Below are 22,977 nucleotides of genomic sequence, written 5' to 3' on the forward strand. Positions count from 1 at the left end.
TGATCTCCTCCGGTAGCTAAAGCGACCTCTTTCTTGTTGTCCCAGAAATGTTTTGTAACGTCTATCAGTGATATGACGTCTATCAGTGACATCTATCAGTGGCAGCGCGTTGCCCAGCGAGCGCGTGGCCGAATAATTACCGCGCTTGGCTCTCGCGCGGAGGCTCCGGGTTCGATACAAGGGAGCGGACTCCCCTTTTATTTATTCTTTCAACTTGACGTTCTCGTAAGTTCGAGAACCTTGTCGTCCGATCGAGTTACGAATGTTCTACGCGCCGAACTTTCTACGCCGAATGTTCCAGAAACACACGCGGGTACAAAAGGTGCTCCGAGTGGCGGTCCGGAGTCAGTCTGGCCCCAGCGCTCGATCCTGCTGTTTCGCCGACATCGACGCCTGCGACGCTAGCCTTTCTCTATTTTGTTTTGGACACAAGTTCGCCCAATTAAACGTTTAGTTTCTTCAGTTATTCGCCGCCTCATCATTTGTCATTCCTGACAATACCCTGCTCCTTATAGTTAAACTGCATAAAATAGCCCTACGATACTTTTTTTTTTCTTTTTCCGTTTTGTGTTGTTGCGCGCTAATAAACCGTTCTGGTAACCCAGATTTGCGCAGCTGTATAATTGTCGTTGTCACTGACGTCGATACAAATTACGCAATGCCGAAGTATCTTCAGAAAAAATTTAATTACATTTCTAAGTATTTGTACTCTACTCAAGATTCTTTACAGTGAAAGTAACTTGAGTAGTATTTTAAATACTTTATGAAGCAGGTATTTAGTAACTTAAATACTTTTATCGAGTATTTTGGCCTACACTTGTGTGTGTATTTGCTGACATATTTGTAGTGTCTGGGTAACTTGGTTTAGGCGCTTAACTGCATCTAGCGAGTCAGTATATATGCGGACTTTTTTGACCCAGGGGCGGATTAATAGGTCAGGCTTGAGAGGGGGCGGTATGGCTGGAGGGGGAAGGTGTGAGTGTGTGTGTGTGTGTGTGTGTGGGGGGGGGGGGGGGTTACTGAGATGCGGCGTTACGGGCCTTACGGCGGAACCGTTGCCCGGATCTATTTTGTTGACCCGATATCTGCTATTTCACCTAAAACTGTCATTTTGGCTAATGGACAATAATCTTAAAAAAAAAAAAAAACCCTTGGAGAACTGGGGAACTTAGAGAAAAAAATGTCGCCCCTTCCCCCCTTCCCCCCCAAATCCATCACTGCCTTTATGTCGTGCACACTGGTGACAGTCGCGTATGGCTTGTCGCTCTAGGAAGAATGAGTCCGATGTGTCCGTCTTGTAGTTCCAGGTAGCCTGAATCCCGGGGTGCGATGGGCTCACGAGGGCGACCTTCGCGGTAGAATGCCGCGTCCGTGTGGAACCCTTAAAGGGCAACTCCGCTTCTTTTCCAGTAGTTCAAAACTATACAGTTCTCTTTGTTATCATCTACAAAACCCCCATGGCAAATATTACGACGGAATTCCGCCTAGAAGTTCATTAAAATCGCTGTAAAAGTTTGACAAGCACGAATCCGCTGGTTTTGGATGAGACGTGCGGGCCAGACAACACTGCCCGGCTGCATTTCCGCTTCCTCCAAATTCCTTCTCCCGGCACGTCCGCGACGTCATCAAACATGTACAGCTTCTTCTTCTTTTTTTTTTTTCAATTTTGTTTTCTTTCTTGGTGAGAGCACGGGTGGCGCCAGCCCCGTGAAAGACGTGAGTGACGCGCTCGGCCGGCCCGGCGCTCGACTATTGATACTACTGATAAGCCGATCGCCTCGTTGAGCGCGGCTTGTGTTACATCGCATACTTTTGAACACCAAGTAATTGGAGGAGAGGGAAGCTGCTTTTGTAAGAATTTTGAGTGACAGGTTAATCTTCTATAATCTTCTGGGAGGAGAATAGCGACGCCTGTGCTAATCCAGGAGGCACAAAGGAGGATCCTTATAAGAGGAGAGCTCCTTCTTCCCCTTGTATATCACGTGGGTGTACACGCTTAGTGATGCCGAATATACAATGTTGTCCGGCTTTGCCACCGTTTCGGTTTCAGTTTGTGATCATGGATAGACTAAAATTACACGAAAAATATTTTATTTTTCGCGAAACAAAAGATTGGGAATTGTTTTTGAGTGCTTCAAAAAGCAAAATTGGCCACTATCTCAAAATTTTTGAAATTAAGCGGAGTTGCCCTTTAAAGGGGTAGTCCACCGATTTTTTGAGCTACCTCTACTAACTATATTTTCTGACTCCCCGGCCTTTACTCTCTCCGGTATGCTATTTAGAATCGCGAAATACATAATAGTTATTGCGAAATCGGCAAATAAAAATGATGCAAAAACCAACATTCAAATATACGCGCGCTTTTCAGGGCCGTGACGTCAGTGGCAGGCAGGCTTGCCAGTCGAGCAAGCAGCCAAAAAATGGAATATGCCAATCATTTGTTCCGTGCTGGAGCGCGGGTACTGCAGCGAGCTTCCCAAGCATTCATTTGACACCATGAAACTGCTTCGAATCAGTTTAAAACGAAATCTACAGCCCAAAGAGTGAACCCCTGCCTTCCACTGACGTCACTTTTCCATTGTTGCCAGTAGAGACTTCGAGCTTGAAAAACACGGTGAGGACCAACACTGTAAATTCAATAACTTCGCGAAAAAACAATATTTTGACCTAATATCTGGGATACTATTTTCGCGATGTTTGTTGGTTAGTTTAGCAAAATTTCAAGCAAATCGGAGACAATGAAAAAATCGGTGGAGTAGCCCTTTAAAGGTCTACTCCACCGTTGTTTTCATTGTCTCCGATTTGCTTGAAATTTTGCTAAACTAACCAACAAACATTGCTAAAATAGTATCCCAAATATTAGGTCAAAATATTGTTTTTTCGCGAAGTTATTGAATTTACAGTTTTGGTCTTCACCATGTTTTTCAAACTGAAAGTCTCTACTGGCAACAACAACAAAGTGACGTCAGTGGAAGGCAGGGGTTAACTTTTTGGACTCCAGAAGTTGTTCCCAACGGATTTGAAGCAGTTTCTTGGTGTCAAACGAGTGCTTTGGAAGCTCGCTCCCGTATCCGCGCTCCAGCACGGAACAAATGATTGGCATGTTCTATTTCTAGACTACTTGCTCGACTGGCAAGCCTGCCTGCCACTGACGTCACGGCTTTGAAAAGTGCGCGAATATTTGAATATTGGTTTTTGCACCATTTTCATTTGCCGATTTCACAATACCTATTATGAATTTCGTGATGCTAAATAGCATACCGGAAAGGCTAAAGGCCGGGGAGTCAGAAAATATAGTTAGTTGAGGTAGCTCAAAAAATCGGTGGAGTACCCCTTTAAAGGGCAACTCCGCTTAATTTCAAAAATTTTGAGATGGTGGCCGATTTTGCTTTTTGAAGCACTCAAAAACAATCCCCAATCGTTTGTTTCGCGAAAAATAAAATATTTTTCGTGTAATTTTACTCTAGCCATGATCACAAACTGAAACCGAAACGGTGGCAAAGCCGGACAACATTGTATATTCGGCATCACTAAGCATGTACACCCACGTGATATACAAGGGGAAGAAGGAGCTCCCCTCTTATCAGGATCCTCCTTTGTGCCTCCTGGATTAGCACAGGCGTCGCTATTCTCCTCCCAGAAGATTATAGAAGATTAACCTGTCACTCAAAATTCTTACAAAAGCAGCTTCCCTCTCCTCCTTTTACTTGGCGTTCAAAGTATGCGATGTAACACAAGCCGCGCTCAACGAAGCGATCGGCTTATCAGTAGTATCAATAGTCGAGCGCCGGGCAGGCCGAGCGCGTCACTCACGTCTTTCACGGCGCTGGAGCCACCCGTACTCTCCCCGGAAAAAAAAAAAAGTAAAAAAAGAAGCTGTACATGTTTGATGACGTCGCGGACGTGCCGGGAGAAGGAATTTGGAGGAAGCGGAAATGCAGCCGGGCAGTGTTGTCTGGCCCGCACGTCTCATCCAAAACCAGCGGATTCGTGCTTGTCAAACTTTGACAGCGATTTTAATGAACTTCTAGGCGGAATTTCGTCGTAATATTTGCCATGGGGGTTTTGTAGATGATAACAAAGAGAACTGTATAGTTTTGCACTACTGGAAAAGAAGCGGAGTTGCCCTTTAAAGGATGGCGGTCTCAGGGGTTTGGAGCTGACTGGTCACGGGGGGTCGGCGAAGCTTCGTGTGCACTGTATATAAATATATTAATTTGCTCATGACGAAAGCTTCTTCGGTATATATCATTCATTGTTCCGCATGACTTGGCGTTTAGTGTATAAGAAGCGTGAAAGAACAAGACAGTTAGTGTCACGAGGGTGTAAGGCTCTGCTCCGCAAGGCTTATCTTGCCGTAACCATGATAGAACACGATCGTGTAATGAAGAAATAAGTTGTAATGAAATCATTTGTTTTGCTTGCTGCTCAACCGTGGTTATCTTGGCTTGGGTTATTAGTTTTCCCCGAAGCCGCACGTAATCTGCGGACCGCCCAAGACAGCACACGTGCTCTTGACCTCGTCCTGTCCACTTGACACCGTGCGCTGTTTGCCGAGCCCGCTTGCAGTGCTCACCTCGGTCCGATATTCTCCCGAACCGCCGCGATAGCGAGTCACAGAGCGTGGAATGCGTTTCTCTTATCCCCGACCCCGATTGAAAGACGACGAGCCATTTAAGTCTTGACGCGATTCCCTTTGGTCGCTGTTCCAAGTTCGCCATGGCGTATTGGCGATCGTTGTTGATGTGGTGTTTTCTGCGCAATAAATTGGCATTAGTGATCCTAGTATGGCTGCCAACGAACCATTCGCCAAACACGTTCTCAAAAGTTATCGCGATGCCTTTGAAATACTTGCAAGCAAGCCCACTCTCACGCCTGATCATAGACTGATTGTTTTCATGCTGGCACCGCGTCGTTCTATCGTGCGGAAAGAGGGATTTAAGCGTTTAAAAAGTGTTTTATTTCTTCATTGTATTTTGGTCCTACGCTGCAGTGCGGTAAATGTATATAGATGATTGTTACGCGTAATGATATGAAGGCGACCTGTTTTCGTCTGCCATTCGGGCTGCGAGTAGCGTGCTCCCTTTAGGTCGCGAGTCCATATCAAGGTCGACTCCGCTGGATGGCTTGAGATGTGGACTGTTTTTAAGGCTACCTCCTAGGCACTTCCTTCAACGCACTCCCGTGATGGAAAAGCATCAGACGAGTGCTGAGTCAGCGTTCGGTTGGAACTCGGACCCTCACTGTTGGGCCGAAGTTCACGGAACGCGCCGACTGGACTATCACGACGATGACTTCGTGCTTTTGTCGTCGGCGTCCAATTGGCGCGCTGCTCGAACTTTTGGCTCGAACTGTGTGTTTGACGAGTTTAGGGCCCCAAGAGGGAAAAGAACAAGAACGTGCGCCGGAGGAAACAGAGATACGTGAGATGGCAGGGTCAATGCCGCGGTGTGCGATCGTTAGAGACGCGGACCTCGCGTTCCAGGCTTCCTCTTGAAGTGTTATAGTATGGTGCCTGGAGCGCGTCTCCGACTGGTGGGTTTAGCGTCCCATGATGCCCATGCACCAAAAGTGGTCCCGAAAAAGGCAACAAATGACGTCACAGAAGCCGGAGTGTCGTGCTGTTGCCTGTCGCGATCCCGGTGGTTTGTCTTAGAAATGCTGACGAAAAGCAGGAGCGAACGCGAGTGTCACTGTCGTCACGGCGTCCCAACTTCTGGCTGCCGAAACTTCCGTGGTCTGTCCCATTGGAGAGCGATCTGCAGCAGAACAGGCGTCTGCCACATCAGCCACCGCTGCTCGGACACCGCTGGGATCGCGACCGGCGACAGCATGATAATTCTGTGACGTCATCAGGCGGAAATTGAGGGACCTCTTTTTGGGACCCGCTCCAAGCATCGTGTAGTCTCTTTGGGGCCCCAGACTGGCAACCGTGGGCACGCTTTAGCGAACGCTCAAATGTCAGACAACCTTACACAGCAAGATGATGCGGCGCCCGAAGACCGTACAATTGCAGACGTGTGTGTACCTGCTGCCCTCCGGAGTCGCTGCAAATGTTTAGATAGCGAACGACCCTCTAATCTTTTCCGAAAGGTACGCTGCAGATAGCATTCGGCGAGGGCAGAATTCCTCGAGTCCGTAATCTAGGAACGTCCTCTAGAGCGATCTCGTCCTATCAGCGCTCCGGCGATCGCGGACTGCGACGTCGGAGTGACCCGCGTTCCGTTACTTGCGTCGGCGTCCAGCGACGACTGTGTGCGCTCACGTTGTCCGTACGTACTCCGTTCGTGACGCTCCGGGTCTGAAGAGACTGCGCCCGGATTACGCGATGAAGGCGATCTTCGATACCTTGCGGCGGCGTCCCAAACAGGAGAAGAACTTTGGCGGTGGGAAGACCGACGACGACGACGACGACGACGAAAGGTGGCAGTTTGCACTCCTTTATTCACGGCATGATAACAAAAAGATACATATCTTTCGTTGGTACACCCAGACAAAGAGCTATTACCTCCACATCAAATATGATCTCTCCTCGTTTGAGAAGATTTATCTTAACTCGTGAAAGTTTCAGAACCTGAACCTGTGCTTTGTGCGAGAGCCATATGAACCAGTCGTTGAGTAGACCTATTTGGCCGCTAGGCACCGCAAATATCTGATTTGCGCGAGAAAGCTTGCAAGCGAACCTGCAACTGGAGCTCTTTGTTTTAGCCGCTGGGTGCCGTTAGCATGCCTGACGACAGCATATCCTCGAATATGAGCGTGAAAGTTGGATGAAACTAAGAGTGGAGTATAGTTAGTTAGCTCCTTGCGTATTAACTTATTCACGCGGCCCTGTTACTTCTCAACTTTAAAATTCTTTTAACAAAAATTACAGCAAAACAAAACAATAAACGTGACAAAGAACGCGCCTCGTGCTTGCGTCCAGTTATGAAAGAAGTATCCTGACATCATCATTTGGAGTTTCGCGGAAAACCCACCAGAGGTCAACACTCGAAGTTCTCGGCGCCAGTAATAGGGACTTCTAGTAGTTCATTCCGATAACTCTGATAACGATATCCGATACTCCGCCAGTGCCCTTGCGCATGCATTGTATCATTATCGGGTACCGTTATTCGAGCGCCAGTGTTATCTACTAAAACTTCCTATGGTGAGATCTTAAAAAGCGTCTCCGGCGGTATTTTTTCTTTAGGTGCCCAAATTTAACTCATTCTCGGAATGCCCAGTCTTTACTCATCCCGGCATTCTAATTACCATCTCTAAATTCAAAATAGCTACTGAGAAAACGGCATATGAAGGTGAAGCCAATGCCAACATTTAAATTATCCTCTCTTCGGGGGTCATGTCACACGTTGTACACCTTGTAAGTCGAGCAGCCAGTCTAAAAGACAGTATTTTGCGCATGTTCGTTCGTTTTGTTGGCGTGGGCTTAACCATCATTCATTTTACACCATCAAACGTCGTGTAACCCCTCGAGAAAAAGACAAAAAAAAAAAAAGAAAAAAAAAAGACACATTACTGTATATTGCAGCATTTGACGTCACGTTTTCAGCATTGCCCATGGAACCCCTCAGACCCCATTTAAAACTCCAATAGCTTTACGAAAAAAAAAAAAAAAAAAAACTATTGCGACTCGTAATTTGAGTCACCACTGTGTCTCTTAACCGGTTGAACCTATTTTGAAGCAAATTAATGACTCAAAAGTTTGCCAGAGCTGCAGTTTGAAACACCACAGGATAGCTAGTATTCGTACGGCGCTGGCGTAATTCTCTGCTTGCACCGAGGCCAGCAACAATATGTATGTCTTTTAAAGGGAAATGGATTTCTCGGTTCCCGACGTCTACATAGTCACGTAGGGCGAATTCTCGATGATCGTTCGTTTCCGGTGTTCAAAGTGGAAACTTCTCCGCATCAGGCATTGTGTGGCTGCTTCGCTATTGACGAGCCGCGGCGCATATCGGACCAAGGCGATAATGCATCGCTAAACGCGGAAAGCAAATGGTCCGGTAAAACGATTACTCAGGCAGTGGGGAATGGGTAAACAAGATACCAGAAGACGAAGTGGACAAATCTCGCTGCGTATGCGGTCGACGCTCGTTTGCGCATTTACTGTTATTAATGGAAACTGGTGATGCGGATATAGTAGACATATGATGTAAATTTTGGTTTAATCAAAATCAGTCGTGAAATTGGGAGTGATCCACTGTCTTTTGTTAGTTACCTACCTAAAACGTTTCTTTTTTTCTTATTTTTAAGCAAGGAGTTTATTTGTTAATTGGCATACAACGGGTGAGGGTACTCTCGCGGTTACTACGTAGCTTTACGCATCAGTGCTCCTCAAACTTAAAGGGGTGGTGCTATGATATTCAGTCGGAATGTTTTTCACTTTACACGGGCTCACTGGCACTAATGCGAGCCGAATGTACTCGATCGCACCGCCATCGTCCAAGAAACCTGTTTGTCCCGGTGTAGTTTCAAAAATAAAAGCAAGATTTTTTTTCTCTTTGCGGAGTTTGATGACATATTGATTGGTGTGTGTATGTTTATATAGGCGGAAGTTAGGCTGCCTTGCCTTAGTGGGCGACTTGTCTCTCAGCTGTAGACGAGCAATTTAGCCACTGCGGTACAACCGCTATAGCCTGGGGTTTTTACCGTGCACCACGCAGGAGTGAAACACGACCGCACGCCGGGACGACGCTCATCTAGATCGAAACGGGCAGGGGTGGGGATTGAACTCAGGATCCTGGGTTCTGCAGCGCCAGCTTTTGCTCCATGGGCTCCGAGCTGGTGTGGTTTAGCCCACTCAGCCGCCGATCCCCCTTGATGACGTAGTTTGGAGGCCACAGTCATAGCCTCCTTTATACTCACAAAGCCTGGCAGTTCGATGACGGAGTTGTGGAGTGCCCGGTCGCAGATTTGGAGCGCGAGGATCTGGTAGCACAGAACATTTCTCGGGGAGTCTGGTATTCAGCGCACAGCTTTTGGAGCAGCGAGGACCCGAAACATGGTTTTCAAACCCGACAAGAAAAGAAGTCGTAGCCCGAGGAACGCGAGAAGCACGAGCGCGGACATTCCATCGCTCGGGACAAGTCTGTTTCGATTTCTCGCCGCAGCGGGGCGCCCGTTAGATAATCTTGTCTGCCGCTCTACCTTTTCACTTTCGGCGGCCTAATCACGTGACGATCTGCCACCAGTCAACGTTACTGGAGCAAGCTAAGTTTCGCAGCTCTCTATTCTCGCCTGTAGAAGCGAGCGAGTGGCCCAATTGGGGTTCACGGGAACTAGCGGCGCTGCAGTCGGATCTTACTTCCCTGTCTCGCGCATCGTCTACTACCACCGCGCTGAAAGCTTTCTTTTCTTTTTCTTTTATTCCTTTTTTTTTTACTTCCATGTGTATCATAGCAAAAAAAGATGATGAAGTGTAATACATACACCACTGAGATTAGAGTCAGCGCATCGTAAGTGCTCTTTTCATGAGTGTTTGAAATTTATTTTTCTGTGCGTCTGTTTCCTTGCGCTGTGAAGTGCTTGTATGAACTGCCAACTCGCCCAAGCTCAAGTATTGCTATTGAAGCTTCGCGGGCTAGACAATCCGGAAGTAAGACTCGACTGCAGCGCTGCTAGTTCTCGTGACCGCCACTGAGCCCACGTCGCAAGCGGAGCTGTGAAACTGAGCTTGCTCCAGTAACGTTGGCCACAGTGTACTCCAGCGACGATATTTGAATGCGGCTCGTAGATTGATCGTAGAGCATTGCTTGATCATTCGTGTAGTGGCTCTTGCGCAGTCACTTAAATAGCGACAATAGCCGAACCCTAACAACGTCTGGAACTCAGCGCGTGTCATGTGCTTTGCCAACCCTATAGCGCGTCGATGATAAACATTGTCGACATATATACTTCGTCTCAGCTTAGCATGGAAATAATTGGGTTGTGTGTGTGTGTTTATACAGCCTAGAACTTGGTCTGCCTCACAGGGGCGACGAGTCTCCCAGCTGTAGATGAGAAATTTAGCCAGTGCGGTACAACCGCTAGCCTGGGGTCTTTAATGTGCATCACGCAGTAGTGATACACGACCGCACGCCGGTACGATGCTCATCCAGATCGAAACGGGCAGGGGTGGGGCTCGAACCCAGGATCCCTGGGTTCTGCAGCGCGAGCTTTCGCTCCACGTGCTCCGAGCTGGTGTGCGCTAGACCACTCGGCCACCGATCCCCCCAGCTTAGCATGGACTAACCGTGAATGCTGTGCTGGCGTAAGCGGCTAGCCTTGACTGCCATGACTGGAGCACTCGCTGCACGAGCGTTCGCGCAGACGCCGAGGCTTCCTTCGAAGCAACTAGCTCGCGCTTTTACCACGCGCGGCTAACAATAGTCCATACTAAGGTAAGACGAAGATTTTTTTTTTTTTAATAATCAGTTCAAAATCACGTCGTCGCTTGTTCTGGCTGCGAGTGCGAGCTGAGAAGAACGCTGCTCGTTTTTCATTCTTTTCCCCGTCTACCGTTGCATAAGGAGAAAACTAGCGTGTGTTTCATCTGTTATAAACGTCAGAGACTCATTCTATCTAAATGGTATTTACACGAAGTAAAAAAATCGTTGCACCCGACGCCGCCACAAAATGGCCTGGTTTTGGTGCTTTTTGTGCTATTCATACCACTTGAATAACGTGGTGAAGTTTTGACTCTCCGATCACAACCCAGCCCAACGTTAACCCAGCCTGGGGAAGGCATTCCAGCTGCTACAGTAATCGATTTAGTTTTCAGTAGCCGGCAATAGATCGATACTTGAGTACCCAGGGGAGCACCGTGCGTAGCGTATAGCATAATGATATACGATAAATTGAGGATTTATCATTATCAGCTCGACGGTGCAATTTACGACTTCCTATCAGTCGTGATTGTAGATTGTCCATTTCGTCTTCTGCTTCGGTTTTTAGATTGACACGTCCATCTCGATGGGACAACGATTTCGTTTCCGAGGAGCTGATATTATTTACGTCTCGCAGATCTTTCTTTAACACTAGTTAAAGCTGCGTGCACGATGACTATAGTCGGTGACGGGTTCAGTGTTCAGAGGAAACTCTGCCCACTTCTCACTTTAGCAGAGCACACGCCGGAGAGGAGGTCGGCCCCTGTCAAGCGTTCGCTCTGCTAAAGTGGTAAGAGGCGGGAGGAGCTTCCTTCTAACTTTTCACCTGTCACTGATATATAGTTTTGTGGAAGACTCTGAAAGGTCCACATGTCCTCACTTTGGCATTTTGACCCACGTACGGTTCGCCATGCGGCGACTCCCAAGACGCATTCGCTGTTATACAGCTTTCCACAGCGTATCGCGGTATTCTTTGTTCTGTAAACTGCGCGCACGTTTGTCGTCTTCGGAACATAGAAGGAAAATCAAAAGCAGAATAACCGTCTGCGCGTTTTCGAGGACGCTCCCTCGCACAGTCCCGCCTGGTCGCCGAATGCTACAGACGACGAGCGACGCGAATTCTCAACGCACATCCAGTGCATCTCTGGTGAAGTGCCAATCAATTGAGAGGGCGACATAAATGCCGGCGGCTGCGGTCGCTGCTTGGGGGCTGACCCCGCGGGCCATGTCCTTTTGTCGCTCCGTGTCGCGTCATCTACGCTCGCCTATCGTCCTCGATAAAGAGCACGCTACGAGCCATCAAAGCCGAGCCAATGCCGCGTGGGCTTCACGCGGCCTTCGGGAAAGGCGCGCAGCAATGTGCCGGCGGCGTATACAGTCACGTGACACTTTCGCGGCGCCTGATTGGCTGGTGTGGCCCGTAGCGTCCTCTACGGTTCCTCCTAGGGTGAGTGAAACGGAGCGCAGACCCGGCCGACTTGCTTCCGCGTGGAGGAACGATTACCATCGCGCTCCTTCGAGACGACTTGTTGTCTGCTTGCCAAGATGTCGGCGCGTTAGCTTTTGTGCGGTTGGTGTGTATACGCGAGGCGGCGGCGTCACGCTTCTTGTAACAGGGCCAAAATGTAACTCGCGGGTCACGTGCCTAATGGACGGGGTTATTTAGATATAGTGAGACGACGAGGTTGTCGAGTTGCCGCGATAGAAGTTTCGTGGTGTACACTACGCACAGAGATGCGTGCATGTTAGTTGACGCCCTTACCGATTCGCTTGGTCTCAGGTTTCCGGCGAACTTTATGTGAAACTTTATTATATTTAAATATACGTTGATTTCGGATGAAATTGTTGAGGAACTGAGGCTGAGTATTTGAGTCAGTCGGATAAAGTCATCAGTTAGACGGTGGAGGCAGACGAGCTTATTGCCTTAGAATGCGCCTCCGGCGCCATGCTCACTGGTGCAGTGGGAGCATCTATACCAAAACTGCCCGCTCTCACACGTAACCCTTATTTAGCAGTCCGCTCGCAGCGAACTGTCTACTGTACTGTCACTGCCAGGGTGAGAACGTCAGGGCGTCTCTTCCCGATGCCTCCAGCTCTCACGGTTTGCCTTCCGTTGTGCTTTGGCTGCGCGTGCACGCTCGAGGGTTGTACTGGATCTTTATACAATCGCGTTCGCAACCGCTTTGCGAACGCGGATCCGCTTCCAGTGTGAATAGGGAGTTTTCGTAGATCGTTTTCGCCGTCCCGCAAGGCCCTCCGCAACCCGCTACGATAGCGGGAACTCCACAGTCAAGGCTATCGGCGCGCAGGCGCAGTAGCAACTTCTTCGCTGCGTAACGCTTAGCGGAGGGGGCAACGCGGTCTACGAAAACTCCCTAATGAGCGGTACGAGACGCCGAAGCGAAGGTAGGAGTGCCGGAGGCAGGCGCACATGTACACGTTACTCCACAAAAAGTAACTAAAACCGTTACTCGCTTAAAAAGTAACTAAAATTCGTTACTCATTACCGTATCTCGAAAGCAACGCCTTACTTTACCCTGAATGTATCGAATTACTGTTCTCGTTACCTTGACCACCAAACACGCGGCTGCTTTTGTTTCATTGAGTATTGTTTTCTTTTCAGTAGTCGTTGCACTTAGCCGTAGCTGCCTCACGAAGTTTTCATCAGTTACGTTTCCCCGCTTCCTTGAGAATACATATCCGGCGATGCCGAAGAGTCGTTCCGCTGGCGCGCTCGAAGGAACGGCACTGTTGTACTTGAGGGAGAGCTGGTCAATCTGGGATTCGCCTCTCTCCTTTGTTATTTCTGCTTCTAAAGTTCCAAGTTGACTGTGGGTTCTGTGCCTTCCCGGTCTGGCAACCTCCGGGGCTTACATTCGCTCCGTATACGATTCTACAAGGTTTAACCAGTGAATTTTATTGTGTTCGCTGGGTGAAGGACATTCCCAGCTGTAGAGTTCGACTGACGTGTTCAGCGATAAACTTTGCTATATTGTCGTACTGTTTAGTTTGTTATTGGTTTGCTTATCTGCCTTTGCCGCAATAGACGCATACTCGGGTGAGGCATTAAAACGAGGCTGTTTAGACGGTGTTGTACTCATTACTGCTCAAAGCTAACGAAATACTGTTACTTGTCCTTAAAAGTAAGTACGTTACCTTTTCCTTTTCTAAATAAGTAACTAAATAGGTTACTCGTTACCGAAAGAAGAGGTTTAAGTAACGCGTTAGGTCTATGTTTGGAGGCAGGACAACTCTCCCTTGCCGCTCTCATCTTGCGTAGGCGACGCGAGCGGGGGCACATTTGTGGACACAAGCAGCGACCAATATCCGGAACGGCACAGCTTCTGCCCGTGTTCTCGGCTGCCCGTGTTCTCGGCCGCTTTTAGTAGCGAAAAGCGTGCCTGTTCATAGTGAAATCATCAAAGGAATATGTCACAAGCGCACTCGCTGTCAGACACGGCAAAGCGCATGAACTGTCCATCTCACATTCTGACGTTCCACGCCGTCACGTCCCTCGCCGACGTTCTGTCCGCCGTCGGCGTTTGTTTGTCGGCGCGGACGCGTGCGTGCACGCGCGGTCAGCCGACGACGAGGAAAGCGAGTTGTTATGCGGGGGGGCTATCCCGGCCGCGTCGATGCCGTCCCTCACCCCCCCTGCCTGGGCATTTTGCGGCGGCGACCGGCTCTCTATCAAGGTCAATGTCGCGCGCCGTGTTGCGTTGCTGCGACGGCCACTTGCGCCAGCGTCTCTTTCGACGTCAGGCGAGCACGGTGTGCGCGCCGCCGCGCTCTTTTGCGGGTGGGCGTGGCGGATCTCCCTCCCGTATGCGCCAACACGCCCGGCCACCTAGAAGACAAGGCCGGTGGCTTTGTCCCTCAAACGTCACCACTGTTGGATCCACGCAGCGCCGCCTTGCTTGCCGCTTGGGACGCGGTCGCGGGGTCCACCAACGATGACGTCAGACTCAAGCCTCTGTCTTCTAGGCAGCTGATCGCCCGCTCGACTTGCTTCAATGCGGTTTCGTCATCGCGTGGCTTCGCATCGATGGTCGCGAGGAAAAAAAGCGTTTTGTTTGGGGGACGGAGGTTGATTATGTTCGACTGGCCGTGCCTGCTGGTCACGTTTTCCAACACGCGCGTCTCGGCGCCGGTATTTTCAATAACGCACGCTTTCTGCGCGCTGCAGTCTTTGTCGTCCGGGCTGTGGAAGAAGTTCTGAGCGTACGCAGTATCTCTCTCTCTCTCTGTCTTCTGTGATATATCAGACGCCGCGCGCGCGTGCAATGCCCAGCGAATCAGCAGTTTTCTTCCTGGGTGACAAGTGCTCAAAAAACTATGTAATGACTTCGCGCGAATAAGTAAACGTACGGTTGGTGTTTTCAGCTTTGCTCAATCGAGCAACAAGATTTTTAAACAAATAAAGAAACGCATATGTGTATATATATATGTAAAGAAAAAAAAAAGTAGTTGGATGCAGCTGTGCGCCTAGCGTGCCGCATACCGTTCGCTGCGTGTTTCCTCTGCACCAACGCCTACATTGTTCTAATCAACGGAAACTAACGACGTAAATGCCGTCATCCCTCTGTTTCTTTACTGCGTAGGATATCCTAGATTAGACGGATGAAACGCGCTCGCTTTCAGTGCTAGCGAGCACGCTCTAGCGGGCGTTTGTTTGGGAATCGAGCCAAGCCCCGGCGTTCCGGTGCTCCGTCTAGGGAAGTGTCCGGTTACGACCAATCAGCGTTCGCATTGACCGCCGGAAGTCAGTCGAGGTTCGGCTTTCCCCGCCTCGTGACTGGCTTGGCTCGGCGGATGAACACGCTGCTGTTGCAACCAACGGTTGCAACGATGTACCTGCGTTTTGAGCGGAATTCGTACTCATAATCTAATATCCTGCTAGCTAGAGGTACATAGCGTCCGGTCTGTATTATTACGTTCCAAAATAGGGTGTAAAACGTCTGTACGTGCCTTACGAAGTGATTTAACTGGAAGAGCCAGCGAGGCATATCTGGCTGGGTTTTGAGTTTGTTCGGTAGCCGTGTTTAGCAGTCGCTACCACCGACCGTGCGCCAGCACCGGTGCTTCTAATTGCGCTTTTAATCCGCCCCCTAATCCGGCCTGAATCCTCACCCCAATCCTGGCCCTTCGGCTTCCCCACGTGGCGCCCCGCTGCGCGCCAAAAACGCGCATGCACTCAGCCGGAGCGCTGGTCGTGGCAGGTCGTCTCTAAGAGATGTAGCGCGGCGACAACGGATAACGTCACAGAGGACACTTGAATTGAAGCGCCGAGAATACACTCAGTCGGGATTCCGTGTCAAGTGACGTTTATTATTTGGCCACGCGCGCGTGCGGTGGCATCGACAGGGAACAGTTGCATCGGGTCAACTCGCTGACACTGTATGCACACCGGCAGCTTAAAGGGGCCATGAAACCAATTTTGGATTGGAATGAATGATTTTAAATTGGGACTTTACTAATCGCATATCGTTTAGTTGGCCAAAAGAAAGAGGCTAGAAACTCAAAAGCCAGCTTTTCGGTACGAACATTTGAAAATATAGCGGACTATTTTGTACCTTCTTGCCTTCGAAAGCTCTCGGCCTTTTCACTGGTACATCCGCCGTTCCAAAAGCGCGTCACCAGCGCCAAACTGACGTCAGCAGAGCCCAGCTCACGCATTGGACACGAGAACTGCGTCACTCGGACGTATGCGCTCGTCAACAATCAATCCGTCGACGAATATTCGGATTCGCGTTCGTGGCCAATGAGTGCCCTGACGGAACTTATTGTCACTGGGGAATGACAAGTTCTATGGTGTGCATAAAAAAGCACGGTAGAACTTAGGAGTCATCGCACCGGTGCCGAAGGAATGTCACGACGACATGATTTCACAATTCGCATTTGAGTTGAGGATTAACGCTAAGGATGAAGAAGTAGGAAAATCGTTTCATGAACCCCTTTAATAATTCTGACTCACTATGTTAACACTTCTTGCTTCCTGGTTCGTCCTTTGGGGCTCGTATACTGATTAGTACCACACTTCAATGGCTGCGGGCCGATCGCTGCAGGGACTCGACCAACACCACCTAGACAGAAGGCCTCCGCATGGTTCCTTCTTCCTCTATGAAACGTCATCACAGTCGGATCGCGCTCGGTCGGCTATTGGACCCGAGCCCGACCTTCGACGCGCTGATTGGCCACGAGCCGCAGCCGAACACTGACGCAGCACTCGTGCCCAATCTCTCGCCTCGATCGATCTGACTATGATGACGCGTGTGGAGGCCTTCTGTCCAGGTGGTGTTGACTCGACCCGCTTCGCGTTTCTTGAGCTAGCTTGCAGAACTCGCTTCGTGATTGGTTCCTGATCATCGCGGCGTTCTCATTGGCTGCCCATCTCATGAGATGATGATCGGGGCTGGTCGCGTCGTGCATTTTCTTAATTCTTGGTGATTACAGAATACTGTCGGGTGAATATAGATACCTGCGTTCCCCCAAAGAGCGTTCATAATGTCATCGTTCCATAATAATAAGATAAAGACGCGTGCCCTACCGTGTTCGTCCCCCCCCCCCCCAACGGAATTTATACTATTAGCGGGGTATTTACATGAACGCAGTCTTCATTAACGAGACACGATGTTTTGATAATATTGGTTCGAAACCAAGAATGACCGGGCAATGTGCGACAGTTAACGAAACGTTCAGGTAATGCACGCGGATGTTTAGTGTGTTTACCTATAGGAAACAATATTCGACGATCATTGCTGGGCAAGCATGCCTTTGTTCCGGCTGGTATGTTAAACGGCAATAGACTAACCCGCGGGTATGAATATCCGAGGCACAGAACACAGGGAAAACGTATGCGATGCCGCTCGAGCTTCCCGAAGTATCCTGGGCGGCCACGGCGTTTATGCAAATAATAATACTAATAGGACAAATGATTATGCAAATGAGTCTAAATGAGATTTCTCGGAAGAATGAAACGCGAGATGCCCTGAGAGTGCGCCGCCGCCTTGTTTTTCTCTTTGCCCATTTGCATAAACATGGGCGTGCTTCCGGTTTTGCGGAAACAAGCCCAAGGCTACGAGCTTCCTTGTGTAGCTCGCTTCCTTTGTCTAGAGAGACAAATATTTCAGGTGTGTCGTCCCCTACCACGACATTTCGAGACGATTTGCACATATTCCCAGTTCACAAGCCGTTGGCATTCACGCGGTTCGTCATCCCTTAGAAAAGCAATGAAAATATCACCGGTCAGAGTCGGAGCACACGGTTTGCTTAAGCACGTCGTTGTATCGCTAGGCCGTAGATTTTCCGTTTTTTTACAGAAAAAAAAAACAACAACAAAAAAACGCGATGACACTTGTCGGTGTTGAAACGTACAAACAAATCGTTTAAAATCGAAATATACTGATAAACATACGTGGGTGTCGAAAATACAAAATCGGTTCAAACTAAAAGGCATGGATTTCTTGGAATTTTTGCTCCATCTGACTGATTTTGTCGAAACCCTCCACGTTTAGATTAGAGTTCTTAGTTATACACACAGGAAACTCTATGGCCTAAATATGAGTGCAACCATAAACTTTGAATGGTCCAGTTAGTTTGTTAAATTGCCGCACCCCTCCTCCACAAGGCTGTGCAAGCTTGTTTTTAAAAGGAAGCTAAAAATAAATAATGAAAAAGGGGTTAGGCGAAAATTTTAGAGTAATTTTGTGTCGTGAGTTTGAATATCACGTTTGTTTTTCCCGAAGATGTAACTAAGCGCGAGAAAGCACGACAAGCCTCCGACCAGTACATCCAGATCGGCCGCCAAGCGCGTGTCCCTCTTGGGGGCAGCGCGTGCAATTTCAAGCTTGCCAGGTGTATTCCCCCGCACTAACACCAGTTGTGAGTCTTTTTTTTCTTACCTTTTTGAAAATGGCAAGAGAGCGCGCGTGCATAGCTTTGATAAGCGCTGAAGATGCGCGAGATCGGAGATTCGAAGCCCACATTTGCATGAAGCAAACATGCGCAGGTAATTCTGACGTCATGTGTACAGCCAGGAATGGGCAGTATTTCAAATACAAGTATTTGAAATACGTATTTCAAATACTTCGTCTATTTTGAGTATGTATTTAATTACAAATTGGGTAATGTATTTGACGTGTGTATTTAAATACTAAAACGTGGGTATTTCAAATACAATTGTAATTAAATACAATTTTGTGGGCGAAAATACATCCCTCAAATTTATTGTCACGACTCATTTTGCTCATCCTAAGACGTGTTCCAAAGCTGCTCTTTCATCTCAACGCCAACGGCAACAACAAACCAAGGAAATTACACTGTACTGAGAAGGTATATATCCTCTTTAATGTTGCACTTGCCTCTATTACATTAAATAAATGGTATTGCCAAAGTTACAATTCTTGTTTTTATGCATGTAATTGGAAGATAGTCTCCATCCTTTATTCGGCATTTGGACTTTTTTTCTTTTTCTCCTCCCTGTCCAGAGTAGGAAGAAAACTACGTTCTGCACCGAATGCAGTGTCTCTCAATCAAGCACAAGCGTTTAGTGACTTTGTGATTATACGGTGCTAGTCCAGGGCAAGAATAGTGACGAAATCGACGTTTGCAGGCACACTGGCTAAATAAATGCCTACGACAAGTTGTGATGCTTTCCAGCCTGATTTCCATCTATATTTTTGCCTGGAACATTCTAAATGCGCGGGTCGTCCAGATTTTCGTAGCTGGTGCGAGTTGCAACAATAAAAAATTCTCTAGCTAGTGCTGCGCGTCTTGGTCGTCTCGGTTCTTTGTTAGTCTATACCAAAATCAATGTAATCGTCAAAAAAAGCTGCTTGAAGCTCTGTAGTTTTTTCACCTATTACGTCCAAGCTGATTACATTTTTTTTTGTGATTATATTTCTATAACGTTACTAGAGCCTCGCACACTAACTCCCGAGTGTGCGATACAAAATTAAAATGAGATACCCAGAAACCGGTTGCAGGTGCCCTGAAGTCGCTGACGCTAATCTTGAGGAATGTATTTGGAAAAGTATTTGGAGGAGACCAAATACATTTGATTGTATTTGTATCTTGTACTTAAATGCTTTTTTGGAAATGTAATTAGATTTGTAATTAAATACATTTTTGACGAAGTATTTTATATTTGTATTTCGATCGATGTATTTTGCCCATCCCTGTCTACAGCGAACGCCGTCTCTCTCTCTCTCTCTCTCTTGTACGATGTATATGAGCATTGGGAATCTCGAAATCGCTCGACTCGGAAGATGAAGGGGAAGCCCTTTAGAGACATCCCTGTGTATGTGGCCGCATATTTGGACACGCGTACGAGATCCCCCTAACCGAGTTAGGGTTATCCTCCGCACCCGTCGTCGTCGTCGTCTTGTTTACGACTCGGCAGTGATTTTTTTGTGTCGTTCGCTTCTTGGAGGTTGTGCCGTGACTCGCAGCACGCGTTCTCCAACGCGCAGCTGCCGGCTCGGCCACTTGTAGGAGTTTTTTTTTTTGCGAGCGCTCCCGACGTCACCGCCGACCTCTCGGAAGAAACAGCCCCGCAGTTGCGGTCACGTGCTATTATTCTGCTTCGCGGTGGAACGACTGCGGTAGGACAACTCCGGATTCGTCCGGATTATATTTATACGAGTACAGCAGGGGGACGAAGACGGGGGATAATTAGTATCGGCTTAGTGAGATTAGCGGAGTTCTTTTTATTATTTTTTTAGTTGTTTTAACGGTGCCATTGTCTTATTTTGGAAGGGGGGAAAGCTGGCATAAACGGCGGTAGCCATTGTCGAAAAAGACAACTATTAATTGACAGGGTATAGCAAACGCAGGGCATTAATGATCCCGCTTCTTGCTTCCTGATTGGCTGTTGGGCCTTCTTATCGGCTAGTGCATCGATCTCGTTGGCTGCGGAGGGATAGTGAAATGCTCGGGGCTCACCGTACTCTGCGTTTCTTAAGATGTCGGTGACTACAGGGATGTCGTCCGAGTTCGACCGGCAGTAACTTTGAACGCAAAAGGCGACGAAAGTTGGACGGTTATGCGCGTGCGGGGAAATTTTAAAACTAGAGTTCCTGTATAGGCTCCAGCTATACAGGAACTCTATTTAAAACCAGCTGACGCCGCCACCTGGTGGAGGAGCGGCGTAGTATTTAACCGGTGTGTCGTTTCACATTAGCGAGCTGACTAAACAATCAAAGCATTGTATAGATTTGTTTTTATATCGTGTAAACATTTTAACGGACTCTCTTTATAAACATTTTATACTTTTTTTATCAAAAATTTTAAATGGTTTTGCGGAAGTTCGGCCACACACTGCCATAAATTCGAACTTCGTCGATTTTGCTAGAGGGTCGAAGGTTCGCCGAAACCGTCGGACCTCGGGTGCGACGAAAGTCCGTGACATCCTTAGAAAACCAAGGCCGCGTTCACGCTGCTAATACAGCTTAAGCGTGGGCGAGCTGATGGAAGTTAATGATGTCATAAAGTCAGCCGAAGTTGAGACGTTTTCTTTCCCGTGTCTCTGTCCCTCGACTCAGATTTGCCTTCTGATTCGTGCAGTCTAGTCTCGGGTATCTTTATGACATGATTGGCCGTTGTGTTGGCCGTCATAAGATGGAAATGCAGCAGCAATAACGGACGCTGGAAACTCTCGCAGTTCCGTAAACTCTTTTTTTTTTTGTGTGTGTATGTGTGTTTAACAACGCGCTGCTGTGCCCTTTTCTGCTTTTGACCAAGAGGTGACGCGACTTTCGATTATCTTCCGGCATCATCCGAGTTTCTGTCGCGTGCGTCTTCGTCTGTGTTTTAATTTGGGAAATGACGAAAGCTACATTTTCTGAAATCCAGTGCCTACTTTTGCGCGCAGCGCTTGGAAAAACCAGTGTTTAGAATTCTAAAAAAAAAAAAAAAAATCAATCTGTGTTGTGACATTGATTACGATTGAATGCCAGGCACGTCCAGTCCTCTATTCAGCGTCACGCATGTTAGCTCGTTATTGCATAAGGCTGCAAGCTGCAAGCATCTGCGTTCTTTCTTCTCTTCTTCGGTTGGTTACTGGCATCGTTAATACGGCTCCGATAACAGTACCAGATACCGAGGCAGTCCCAAAGGCGCCGGCGAAGTGTTGCGTTTTGTTATCGTAACGCAAAGACTACCCGCAAAATCTCATCGTTATTGCGCGACAGTGGTTATCAGCCAGCTTCGTTGACACAGTTGTAACATTTTTGCAGTCTCAAAACTTGCTCTCGGTGAGAGTGGGACCGCAGCAGATAGGGTGAGGCCAGAACGGCGATCCAACTGGATCCGATGTCGTAGTTGCAAATGCGCAGTCTTTCCGGTACCATGTCGGGCCGTAATAGGGAGTTTTCGTAGACCGCGTTGCCCCCTCAGCTAAGCGTTCCGCAACGAAGAAGTTGCTACTGCGCCTGCTCGCCGATAGCCTTGACTGTGGAGTTCCCTCTATCCTAGCGGGTTGCGGAAGGCCTTGCGGGACGGCGAAAACACTCTACGAAAACTCCCTAATGAAACGCGAACGGAGGAGCGCGCGGCTGGCTGGATGGAAACATACGCGGCGGAACCCTTCTAATTGGTTGGCGGCTTGGGCCATCTGGTGCCTGATACGGCTTTCGTTTCGTGCTGCTTCACTTCTGGGAGCCCTGCGTCCCTGCGTAACACAGGGCCTTCCAGGTGGCGCAGTATGTATCGCGGGCGTTTACGTTACGTTAGGGCATGCGCGATATTGCTGAGGCGTTCCACGTTTCATCCACATGTACGGTTGTCCAATGATTCAGTAACAGCTAAACTCGGAGAAAGTATAAATGTACGAGAAAATGCGGTGCGTGTGGCGTGCACATTGCGCTATTACGGGAGCCACGCGCACGACACGTCTCGTTGCTATGTTGGCTTTGTCGGGGCCGTGTTGCTGGTTTTCTCCGTTGGCGTGGGAGCACTACAGCTACGCGTACGATAAAAAGATCCCCAACGTAGCAGCCACGTCGGCTCCTCGTTGATCAAACCGAGTACGCTGACGAGAGGATTATATAGATGATGCGATCATTCGAGCTCCTTGGAACCCAGATTTGCTTGTTTTGCAGTTTGAGCTCCGTTGTGCTGTAGCTGACAGCGTGTTGCCTCTGCCTCTCTACGTATGAGCGACGTGCGCGACTAAAATCGTCGTTGTGTTTAGTTCGATCAATAAACCGACGTCACCATGCGTTCAAAGGTGACGCCGCCATAACTTTAGTTGTCAAGAGGCAGGCGGCAAGAACGTTGGGCGGCGATGCCACCATAACTTTAGCTCTCAAGAGGCAGGCGGCAAGAACGTTGGGCGGCGATGCTACACACCATTAGCAGTGCACGCGACGGCTCGAGCCTCCCTGTGCTCTGCACGCGCACAGCTGCTGGAGGTTGTCGCACGTGCAGAAAGACTTCCTTCGATGCATCATGGCAGCGGTGACGTAGCCAAACTGGCTGCTGATATTGGTCTTTTTGATCGTGTGAGTGAGCGAGAAAACGTATTTATTAAAAGAATGGCTACATCACGATCTCTCGATTGAGTCATCCAATAGACCCTTTTACAAAAGTTTGCGCCAACGCGCCTGTCCGCCAT

At 48.5% G+C, this 22,977-nt stretch overlaps 1 protein-coding gene across 10 annotated transcripts in view; it reads left to right on the forward strand.

The window, feature by feature from the left end:
* LOC8028024 (protein cordon-bleu) overlaps positions 1–22,977 on the forward strand; it is a 129,277-nt gene that overhangs the window by 42,666 nt on the left and 63,634 nt on the right. For 3 of the 10 annotated variants that reach the window (XM_040205404.3, XM_040205407.3, XM_040205405.3), the window contains exon 1: positions 6,174–6,423. The exons of 4 other annotated variants lie outside the window; for them this stretch is intronic. In XM_040205404.3, the coding sequence (XP_040061338.1) occupies positions 6,329–6,423 (95 nt within the window). In that variant the 5' untranslated portion in view covers positions 6,174–6,328. Of the gene's footprint in view, positions 1–6,100; positions 6,424–22,977 lie in introns of those variants that run through there. 3 more of the 10 variants (XM_040205401.3, XM_040205402.3, XM_040205406.3) reach the window with 2 other exon arrangements.

The sequence above is a fragment of the Ixodes scapularis genome, unplaced genomic scaffold, assembly GCF_016920785.2.
Source record: "Ixodes scapularis isolate PalLabHiFi unplaced genomic scaffold, ASM1692078v2 PGA_scaffold5__190_contigs__length_132052651, whole genome shotgun sequence".
Lineage (NCBI taxonomy): Eukaryota > Metazoa > Arthropoda > Arachnida > Ixodida > Ixodidae > Ixodes > Ixodes scapularis.